This window comes from Rhinopithecus bieti, unplaced genomic scaffold (assembly GCF_001698545.2).
Source record: "Rhinopithecus bieti isolate Rb0 unplaced genomic scaffold, ASM169854v2 scaffold_11252, whole genome shotgun sequence".
Classification (NCBI taxonomy): Eukaryota; Metazoa; Chordata; class Mammalia; order Primates; family Cercopithecidae; genus Rhinopithecus; species Rhinopithecus bieti.
This window is the reverse complement of record NW_016806895.1, coordinates 111,627-124,111: the sequence shown is the minus strand read 5'-3', so window position 1 is coordinate 124,111 and position 12,485 is coordinate 111,627. Positions and strand designations below refer to the sequence as shown.

General features: G+C 34.6%; 1 protein-coding gene across 1 annotated transcript in view; it reads right to left on the bottom strand.

Annotated features, from left to right (window-relative positions):
• GPHN (gephyrin) overlaps positions 1 to 12,485 on the bottom strand; it is a 298,334-nt gene that overhangs the window by 239,757 nt on the left and 46,092 nt on the right. Inside the window, 1 exon segment of the mRNA XM_017878642.1 lies at positions 1,691 to 1,825. Coding sequence (XP_017734131.1) covers positions 1,691 to 1,825 — 135 coding nt within the window.

The following is a 12,485-nucleotide window of genomic DNA, read 5'->3' as shown; positions in this document are numbered from 1 at the left end:
TGCTCTCCTAAAGTTCTGCAATAAGCAAATTAATTTAATGAATATTAATATTATTATTTTTCAGAATTTTACTTTGGTGAATTTGGAAGTACCAAGTGATTTTTCAAATTTTATTTACTATCCTCTTTGTAACTAAAATATAATTGCAAAGTTTTAAAAATACTCAAGAACTATGTATAATTAAATTTAGCATAAAATATTTTCAAAAAATATTTATGATTTCAGCATATTATTAAGGAAAAAAGAGATTATACCTTGAATACTTCTGTATTTCCAGCTTTTAGGTCTTAGTATTCAGTGAACAAAACATCTTAAAGTGAACTTAACTTTTAGTTTTAAATATTTTCCAGACTTTACAAGTGAGTTTAGCTGGTACAACTGGATTTTAATGCAGTCAAGCTGTAAGTTACTTTGTTTTAATAATATAAAAGACATAGACGAGATTTTTTCCATCTAATTCAGGTTTTAAGAATTCCTTCCTTTAATTCATTTGAAAATGTAGCTTACTAGCACCCAAATGGCATTGGCACACATTTAATGTCTACAATGTTCTTACAGTTTAATCTTTATTGAAGATTTAGGACCTCAGTTTTTTAAATGATAAAATTAGTATCAGTTATTTTGACATATATCTAAAATAATGATATACAATGGTAACACTGGAAACATTGCTGAGAAGATTGTAACATGTAATGTAAAACAAATTGCACTATTCACATCAGAAACTGAGATCCCTTCTAGTCAAATTAAATTATAACATTCACAAAACTGATAGAAAAGATGGAATTGAGGAAGACAGCTATATGGTCCTTAAATTTGATGACAGAGAAAAAAACTATAATTTGAAAATTAACTGTCAGCATCCTAGAACAAATTTAGTGTCTAACATCATGTCTTATTAAATAATAAGGAATGTTACTGTTAATCTTTGGTACCAATATTGCATCCATCACATAGAGAACTTGAAAGCACAAATGACTAACTTAATCAGGAAAGGAGCATTCCAGGAGAAAGTAGTCACAGCAGTAATAATGTCTGCTAGTTAATTTATCATATACACAAAGATGTGAGCAGCATAGAAGTGTCTCATCCTTTCCCCACCCTATACAACTCAGTGACAGATTATATAAAAAAAAAGACTAAGAAACTTCTTCCCTCTCCCAAAGGTTGGCATTAAAACTTTCTTTCTAATAAATTTAGATTTGTTTGCAAATATTAGGCAGCAACATTCCAAGATGAATATGTTTGAAAAAATTTGGAATGATACTAGAGCAGGGAGCTATCCCAGCCTGGACAAGTTTAAAGAAATCCCTTTGGTGACACAATTTTGTTAATCTTGCTGTTTACTGGCCAAAAGTACATTCATCCTCAGCATAAACAAATAAATTTACATCTATAATGATAAGTATACTAAAAAATAACAAATCTACAACAAAGAAACAGGAGCTACAGAAAGCAATACCCTTAGCTATGATGTAGGAGTAAGACATTTTGAATGAAATCTGTATTGTCCTACTATTGGCCTAATATGACAATTTGTGACACAGTGGGTGGGAACTATCTCACACTTTTCATTTTCATAGTGTAAACTTGCATGCAATCCAACCTTGACAAGCAGAAGGAAATACTGGTTAGTTTTCCCAGATTACTATAGAAGAGTAGGTGTAAGGTGTGAAGCAACTGTACTTACTTTTGGTGTTGGGCACGAAGCTGTAGAGAGGCGAGATGTAGCCTGAGCACGAGGCGATTCTGAAGGAGTAGTGCTGAGGGAGGCTGTGTCTCGTGGGAGCACCTGAACACCACGAGAAATGATGGAGTCTGGAATCTGAACAAGGGGAACAACTATGGTTTAATATTCTGAAAATGCCAATAGCATGTAGAATCAAGATCCCCCCCCCCCTTTTTTTTTTTTTTTTTTTTTTTTTTTTTTTTTTTTTTAAGCATTCTTTGCTGCTCAGCTCTGACATTTTTTTAGCATTCTTTGCTGCTCAGCTCTGACATATTTGGTGTCACTTACTGTTAGGTATAAATGCATCCAACAACTTGAGATAGAATAGAAACTTTCAGATTTAAAGTATTTTCCCTGGCAAGTACCATTTCCTAAAACATTTTAATATGAGAGGCAGTATAGTATTGTGGTTAGGAATAAAGGATTTGTCATTCATATACTTGCTATGCCATTTAATAGTTTGAAATATTGAGCAAGCTATTTAATTCCTAGATATTTTCCATTTCCTTTTCAGATCAGTCTCCAACCATTTTCACTCTCTCTGCTCTAAGCTGACCTGTATGGACACCATCAACAAATTATTTTCTGCCCTGGCTTCCAGTTGAGTTCAGTCAGTGGAAGGTACTGGCAGAAGACTGTGAGTTGGGATAGGGTAAGGTCTGGCATTTATTCTCCTAGCTCCCTCCCCACCAGGTCATCATAGGTTGGCTGTGTCACTCAACTCAAGATCACAGCTTGTGTCAGACTGCCCTTCTTGCTTACAGCTCTTTTTCTAGATTCTAATAGCACTCCTTCCCTTTGCCCCACTAGGTAGGAGCATTAATGGTTCCCACTGTTACTAGTCCCAGGCATTCCATGATGTCTTGCACTTTTCCCTAAATTCTTTTCAAACCTTTGTACATTCTATAGGTTCTTATTGAACTCTCCTCAATTACCTATTTAAGCATGCTATCTGACTTCTGCTAGGAGCCTGATGGATATACCTTTTGAATTGCCACTTCCTTTATCTGAAAATTGAGGATAACAATAGAATCTGCCTCACTGGAATCCTGCAGGGGTTAAGTAAAATAATGTGTGTAAATTATTTAGCACTTTCAAGTGGTAAATATTTAATAAGTGTTGGTTATTTTACTGTTATTATTATACCTATCATCATAGTAAAGACTGATGTAATTGTCACTATTCTAAAAATATACAAACATAAAGACTAATACTGTAGATTATTATTATTATTATTATTTTTTTGAGACAGAGTCTGGCGCTCTGTCGCCCAGGCTGGAGTGCAGTGGCCAGATCTCAGCTCACTGCAAGCTCCGCCTCCCGGGTTTACGCCATTCTCCTGTCTCAGCCTCCCGAGTAGCTGGGACTACAGGCGCCCGCCACCTCGCCCGGCTAGTTTTTTGTATTTTTTAGTAGAGACGGGGTTTCACCATGTTAGCCAGGATGGTCTCGATCTCCTGACCTCGTGATCCGCCCGCCTCGGCCTCCCAAAGTGCTGGGATTACAGGCTTGAGCCACCGCGCCCGGCCTACTGTAGATTATTTTTAACATTATTAATATATGTTGATTATAAATTTATTACTCTAGGATTTGCATAATTTAGTTCATGTTCTGGGCTACCAGTAATGGGCATAAGTGTTCTAAGAATGGGAACATGAGGACTTTCAGATTTTGTGCACAAGACTTGAAACATATGATAAAAAACAAGCAATTAACATTTAATCAACAAATATCACTTACTATGTGAAAAGAAGAGAGAAACAGCCAGACTTCGTGACTAAAAGGTATTCCTAATATTATGCATCATTTCTGTCTCACAAAACTAATGCTATTTCTATAGAATCTCCTTTATTTAGTTTCTATACCAACATCCTTAATTCCAAAGATACTGCTACCATTTCAGTGTTTGAAATTTTATGTGGTTTATAAACAATATAGCCATAAGTAGTAGGAATTTTGAGAAGCAAGACGACTCCATTTGCTAACGTATTTGAGTAGTGAATTGTGACAAATATTTCCAAAAAATAAAGAAAGTCTAATTTTGAAGAGCTATTTGTTGCCACTTATCTAATTAAAAAGGCCATGTATTTAAAAGAAGGTAAAATATCCATATTATACCTTACATGACATCACATCCCTCTCCTTCACAGCAATGACCATACTTATAGAAAGTATCACAACATTTATGTGTGTCATACTTTGATCAATGTCTATCTCCCAAATTACAAAGCACTGTCATGATGGAACTGTGTTTTGCTACTATTGTATGTCTAGTATCTAATGAAGCAACTGCAAAAATAATGTCTCTCTGTGTGTGATACATATCTCCAGACTTATACACATAACTGCATATATACACTACATATCTCTGTGTGTATATATGCCTCAATGTAAATTTAAAATCAGGGTATTTGAGGGAGAAGATAAGTTTAGATTTTGTGGCTAGGTACTTTTGGGCTACTAGTCTGGAGCTATTTGATGAGGTATATGGGTCTGGAAGTCAGGAAAAAGGACATGTAATTTGGGAATTATCAATGGAGGTAGTAATTTGAGTCATTCAAATGTGTCAGATCACCTGCAGAGAATATGTGAAATAACAAAAGACAATGGTTGAAAATTTGAGGTAACATTCATATTAAGAGTTAAGAAAACAAACTGAAGGAAGGTAAGATCTCTAAGACAAAGATGTATAGGGTAACCATACATCTGATTTTTCCTTGAACAATCTGGGTTTATACCTATTATGCTGGCTTAATTATTAAACAGCATTCATTTTCAAAAGCATTCTAGTTCGGAAGATAAATTATTTGGTGTTCCTATCATAAGAAACTATTCGAGAAAAAAGAGGCAAGTCGAGATGGGTGAGTATCAAGGGAATGAAAAAAAGAAGAAAGTTGCAAGATTAAAAAAAAAAACAAATATGGGAGAAAATAGGAATAGAGAGAGAGAGCTGAAAAGAAGCCATTACATCCAGTTATTAAAGAAATTACCAGTAAAGTTAAAAAGAATAGATACAAATTGAGGAATTGAGTAGGCATGATAAAGCAAAGTAAATTGTGGGTAAAAGAGACAGACATTTATTACTACTATTTTTTTTGGTACTTGCAGGAGAGGCCTTATTGATGAGAATAAGGGGAAGTAAAAGTGGTAAAGATAACTTTAGGAGAGCAGTAAAATTCTCAAAAAATGCACTGATGAATGAAAATGAAGGACAAAGCAAAATTTTCAATTACCATTGTGGATCCAGTTAGTATCAGTAAACATAAATTTACAATTTCATTACATAGTCTGGAACAAATCTTCGCCCCAATGTTAAAAAAAAAACTGCCTATGCTGGAGATACTGACTTAGAAATTATTGCAGATATACAGTTGTTGAAGTTACAGAAATAAATGAGATCCTAAAGATGAAGAACATATAAGAAGAATATGTCAAGACAGATACTAGAAAAACGGGCAAGAATTAGACAATGAAGAACACGATGGTAGTAATTAGTTATCTGAGAGAAAATTTCATTATTTGATGAAGATAGAACCTGATTACAAGGGGTCAAGAAAAAAACTGGAGGTAAGGAGAAGGAGTCAGTGAACATAGATTACTCTGTCCATAGACAATTGTATTGTTTTCATTTTGAGGACATTACGAAAAATGCCACTATGAACCCATGGGTGTTATGATACCCATGTGAGTAAATTTCTGGGAGATATGTATATACACATGCACATTCAGGGATAGAATGGTTGGCTATAGGGTATGAATACCTGCTTTAAGAAATTTCTAAGTTGGTTAAGCCAATCCATACATCTGTCCACAAAGAACAGTTTCTCTTATTCTACAACTCAGTTCTTCTACCCAGCATTGTTGGTATTATTCATTTTAAAAAATTTGGTGGGAGTGTAACAATATTGCATTATGGTTTTATCTTCCCTTTCTCTGATTCTTAGTGAGAGTGAGCACCTTTTCATACATTTATCAGTCATTTAGCTTTTCTCTCTTGTGAAGTCCCCATTCAAATCTTTGCCCATTTTTTCCCCTTATTTGGTTGCTCCTTTCTAACTAAATTGTTAGATTTTAGTATTTATTCTGGATAACTAGTCTTTTATCAGTTGTATATAGTGTGAATATCTATTCCTACTCTGTAGCTTGTCTTTTACTTTACTTTATCATGTCTATTGATGAATGAAATCTTTTAATTTTAATGTTGCTAAATATATCAATATTTTCCTTTATGTTTAGTGGTTTTTGTGTCTTAAAAGGAATCCTTCCTGAGTGACATCAGTGAAAATAGCAGAATAGAGAAATCCAAAATTCCATCACTCTACTAAAGCAGAAAATAAATTGACAAAAACAGCCAGAATGAACTTTAGCAGAACTCTGAAAATGAATAAAATGTTTACAACCAGGTGAAAGGTTAATCAAGAAAAATAGACAAAAAAGGTGGCCCTGCAGATAACAGTCCACATTTCCAATACAGGTCTGTAGTACCAGAGGGAAAACAAACCTTATTCTGAAAGAACTGTGGTTTTTTTGTTTTGAAATATCTTATGGCTTATTGAAGGACACACTCAAAGGGCTTGCCTTTATTTCACTTAACTCAGAATACTCCCAGGGTTGAGGCAGCTATTCCTTGGGGAGTGTCTGTTCAAATATTTAAAGGCAAATGTATTAGCCACTGTCATCTGGGCATGGAAAAACAGGACAAAAAATAGATAAAGTGAAAAACCTGGGAGTGAGGGCTATGGAATGAGGTACTTTAAGGCATAAGGACTCTGAAAAGCTCCCACGTATCCTTTGGACTCTAAAAGGTCAGGTTTATGTCCAGGGCTGGACATATCCTCAGAAAAGACCTGAGAAGGTTCTATTCTCTCACTTGCGGATAAACTTGAGGCTCTATACAAGCAGGAAGTGAAAGCTAATGAAAAGTTGTAAATTGCGTGGCTGAGTGTTGAAGTGTGACCTAATATATACAAAGAGCTCATCTGCAAAAACTGGTAGATTTTCTCTGATTTTTTTGTTTTGTTTTTATTATTATTATTCATATTTTGGTTCCAGGCATTTAAGGAAATACCTGTCAAATAGCTAGCTGACCACTAAGCAAACAATAGAAACTTCAGAGGTTATGCACAACAAAGAAACAAAAGCTAGAAAAAAGTATTTCAAAAAACGAACTAAACAAACAAATAACTACTACTGCTGAACAAGCAGCAACAAAAAGCCCCAGGGAGAGGGGAGAATCTAATTTCCAGAGTTGCTATTTATAATATTTAAATGTCAAGTTTTCAACAAAAAATTATGAAGTATGCAAAGAGATAAGAAAGTGTAACCTGTACAAAGGAGAAAAAAGAAAAGAAAAAACAAAGAAACAGAAACTGTCTCTGAGAAAGTTCAGACACTGAGCTGACTAGACAAAGATTTTAAATTAATTATTTTAATAAAGTTTAGCTCAAAGAGCTAAAGGAAACTATAAACAAAGAACTAAAGGCAAGCACAAGAATGATGCCTCACCAACAGGGAATCTCAATAAAAAGACGAATATCATAAAAAGAAACCAAATACAAATTCTAACACTGAAAATTACAACAGAAATGAAAAATTCACTAGTGGGACTCAACAGCAGATTTGAGCTGAAAATAAGGTGATTAACATGATCTAGTCTGAGGATCAGAAAGAAAAAAAAATAAAGGAAAATAACAACACGGATTAAATAAAGAAAAATAACAACATGGCTTAAGCAACCTGTGGAATACCATCAAGCGTACTGAGATATGATTAATGATGGTCCCAGAAGGAAAGGGAGAAAGAAGCAAAGAGATTATTTGAGGAAACAATGCCTAAAACTTTCCAAATTTGATGGAAGACAAGAATGCACACAAGAAATTCAACAATCCCAATCTAGATAAACTAAAAAAGACTGACACCAAGATACATTATAATCAAACTGTTGAAAGTGACAAAGACGAAGAGAGAATTCTGATCCTCAGTAAGATTTACAGCTGATTTTTTTTTTGAGACGGAGTCTCGCTCTGTCGCCCAGGCTGGAGTGCAGTGGCCGGATCTCAGCTCACTGCAAGCTCCGCCTCCCGGGTTTACGTCATTCTCCTGCCTCAGCCTCCTGAGTAGCTGGGACTACAGGCGGCCACCTCGCCCGGCTAATTTTTTTTTTTTATTAGTAGAGACGGGGTTTCACCGTGTTAGCCAGGATGGTCTCGATCTCCTGACCTCGTGATCCGCCCGTCTTGGCCTCCCAAAGTGCTGGGATTACAGGCTTGAGCCACCGCACCTGGCCAACAGCTGATTTCTCAAGAGAAACCATGACAGTCAGAAAGCAGTGGAATGATATGATCAAAATGTTGAAAGATGAAAAAATCTGTCAACCAAGAATTCTATATCTGATAAAACTAAATTTCAAAACAAAGAAAATTATAATATTCCCACATAAACAAAACTGAGTGAGTTCATTGCTCATAAATCCGCCCTACAAAATATTTCTAAAGGGAGGCCTTCAGGCTGAAATAAAAAGAAACTAGACAGTAATTGTAATTGACATGAAGAAGTACAGAACTCTACATAGGTAAACACAAAGGTCAGTATCTTATGTATATTTTTGTTTGTGAATCCTCTTTTCTGCCCCATATAATTTTTAAAAACTACATTAAGCAATAACTATAGATCTATGTTGATGGGCATACAATATATTAATTGATAATTTATGACAATAACATAAGTAGGGGACAAGGTATTAAGCTGTTGTATAATATTGAAACTAAGTTGGTATTAATTCAAACTAGATTGTTATGAGCTAAGATGATAATTGTAATTCCCTGGGAAAACACTAGCACAATAACTAAATAATAGTAAATGTCTCAAGGAGAGTCAAAATGGTACACCAGAAAATATCTATACAGAAAAAAAGGAAGTAATAGAGAAGACAAAAAACAAAAATGATATAATATATATAAAAATAGCAAAATGGAAGAAATCCTTCTTTATAGTAATTGCATTAAATATACATAAACTATCCAAATCAAAGATGGAAACTGGCAGAATGAATTAAAAAATACTATAATCCAACTGGAATCATGCATTGCATAATGACAATTTGATAGACAACAGATGACATATACAACAGTGGTCCTATAATATTATAATACTATATTTTTCCTGTACCTTTTCTATGTTTAGATATGTTTCGAAACACAAATACTTACCATTATGCTACATCGTTTATGGTATTCATTACAGTAACATGCTATACAGTTTTGCAGCCTAGGACTAGGAACAACAGGTTATACCATTTGGCCTAGGTATGTATTAGGTTATACCATCTAGGTTTGTGTAATTATATTCACTATTTGCATAAAAACAAAATCACTGAACAATACATTTCTCAGAACATATCTCTGTTGTTAAGTGGAGTATGATTGTCTATGATATCTACAAGAGATTCAAATTAGATCCAAAGACACAAATAAGTTGAAGGTGAAGGAATGGAAAAAGATATTCTATGGGAGCTGTAGCCAAAAGAGAGCTAGAGAAGCTAAAGTAATATCAAACAAAATCAACTTTAAAACCAAAACTGTTAGACAAAAAAGACATTACATAATGATAAAAAGGTCAGTTCATCAAGAAGACATAACAATTATTTAAAAAATACATAAAGCAAAAACTGATAATAATGAAGAGAGAAAACTTCAAAATAAGAGTTGGATACTGCAATATTCCACTTTTAATAACAGTTAGAATAACTAGTTAGATCAACAAGTACAAGAGAACAGCAGTCCTCAATGTTTTGGGCACCAAGTACTGTTTTCATGAAAGACAATTTTTCCACAGACAGGGTCGGTGGGGATGGTTTGGATAAAACTGTTTCACCTCAGATCATCAGGGATTAGTTCCTAGATCCCTTGCATTCACACTCCTATGAGAATCTAATGTTGTCGCTGATCTGAGAGGAGGTAGAGCTCAGCAGTAATGCTTGCTTGCCCACTGTGCTCACCTCCCACTGTGCAGACCAGTTCCTAACAAGTCATGGACTGGTATCGGTCCTTGGCCTGTGGCTTGGGGACCCCTTCAATAGAAGACCTGAACAACACTATAAACCAACTAGACCTAACAGCCATATAGGAACACTGTGTCTGATACCAGCAGAATACACATTTTTTTCAAGTGAACATGAGGATATACCATATACATTAGGCCACAAAATAGGTCTCACAAAATTTAAAAAGATTGAAACCTTACAGTGTATTTTTTCTGACCATAATGGAAGGAAATTAAAAATCAATAACAGAAAGAAATTTGGGACCAGGTGCGGTGGCTCATGCCTATAATCCCAACAATTTGGGAGCCTAGGTGGGTGGATCACCTGAGGTCAGCAGTTCGAGACCAGCCTGGCCAACATGGCAAAACCCCATCTCTACTAAAAATACAAAAATTAGCTGGGTGTGGTGACACATGCCTGTAATCCCAGCTACCTGTGAGGCTGAGGTAGGAGAATCACTTGAACCCAGGAGGTGGAGGTTTCAGTGAGCCGAGATTGCGCCACTGCACTCCAGCCTAGGAGACAGAGCGAGACTCCATCTAAAAAAAAAAAAAGAAAGAAAGAAAGAAAGAAAGAAATCTGGGAAATTTACAAGTATGTAGAAATTGAACACATTTTTAAATAACCAGTGAGTCAAAGAGGAAATCACAAGGGAAATAAGAAAATAATTTGAGACAAAAATGAAAACATAACATATGAAAATTCAAGGGATGCAGAGAAACAGTGTTCAGAGGGAAACTTGTAGCTGTACACATCTACTTTTAAAAAGAAAGATTTCATATCAATACACTAATCTTCCACCCTAAGAAACTATAAAATAAAGTGTAAACTAAACCCAAAGCAAACAAGAGAAAATAATAAGAATTATAGTGGAGAGAAATGAAATAGAGAACACAAAAACATTGAAAGAATCAACAAAACCACAGTTGGTCCTTTAAAAGTATCAGCAAAATTAACAAATCTTTAAGTAGGCTGACAAAAAGAGGAAAAGATTTAAATTACTAAAATCAAGAATGAAAGTAGGAACATTGCAATTGAACTCACCGAAGTGAAATGACTACCAGATGATTATTTCATAATCATTAAATACTAGGAACAACTGTATGCCAACAAATTGCATGACCGAGATAAAACAGACAAATATTTAGAAACACAGACACTACCAAAACCAACTCAAGAAGAAATAGAAAATCTGAATAGAAATACTAAAAAGGTCGAATCAGTACATAAAAATACTTTCAACAAGGAAAAGCCCAGGACCAGATGGCCTCATTAACAAATTCTATTAAATGTTTAAAGAAGAATTAACAAAACTGATTTACCAACTCTTCTACAAAATATGAGGAGGGAACATTTCCTAGCTCATTTTAAGTGGCCAGTATTACCCTGACACTGAAGACAATGACATCATAAGAACAAAAAAACTACAGGCTAATATCCTTTATGAATACAGATGCAAGTATCCTAACAAAATACTAGGAAACAAAAACAAATAGTATACTAAAATGATTATACATCAAGACCAAGTGAGATTTATTATAAAAATATAAGAATGGCTCAACATAAGATAATAAGTCAATGGAATACATCATGTTAACAGAATGAAGGGGAAAAAAAACTTCACAAATGATCATCTCTGTTAATGTAGAACAAGCATTTGATGCAATACCCTTTCAGGATAAAACACTCAGAAAACTAGGAATATAAGGCAACTTCCTGAATTTGATAGAGGCATCTATACAAAACCCACAGCCAACATCTTCCTTAATAATGAGACTGAAAACTTCCCCTAAGTTCAGGAAAAAGGATGTCTGCTCAGGCCAATTCTACTTAACATTGTACTCAAAGTTCTAGCCAGGGAAATTAGGCAAGAAACAGAAATAAAAGCCTTCAAATTGGAAAGGAAGTAGAACTATATTCACAGATGACATGGTTTTATATATATTTATATATATACACACACACACACATACATATATATATACACACACACACATATATTCCTAAAACATCCATAAAAAGAACAAGTAGAGCTAATAATCAAATTTAGCGAAGTTGTAGAATATATGAAGAACACACAAAAATCATATATACCAATACTGAAACATTCAAAAATAAAATTAAGAAAACAATTCCATTTACAATAGCATCAAAGAGAATAAAATATGCAGAGTACATTTAACCAAAAATTATAAAACCTGTATATCAAAAATTACAAAACATTGCTGAAAGAAATTAAAGGCAAATAAATGGAAAGACATATGTGTTAATGGAATGCAATACTTAATATTGTTAAGATGGCAATACTGCCCAAAGCTGTCTACAGATTCAATGCAATCACTGTCAAATCCCACTGGTGTGTTTTGTAGAAATAGAAAAACCCATCCTGAAATTCATATGGAATCTCAAGGGAACCTAATAGCTAAAACAATCTTGAAAAAGACAAAGAAAGTTGGAGGATTCATAATTCCTGCTTTCTTTCTTTCTTTTCTTTTTTTATTTTTGAGATGAAGTTTTGCTCTTGTTGCCCAGGCTTGTGTGCAATGGCACCGTCTTGGCTCACTGCAACCTCCGCCTCCTGGGTTCAAGCAATTCTCCTGTCTCAGCCTCCCAAGTAGCTGAGATTACAGGCACCCGCCACCATTCCCAGCTAATTTTTTTTTTGTATTTTTAGTAGACACGGGGTTTCACCATTTTGGCCAGAGTGGTCTCAAA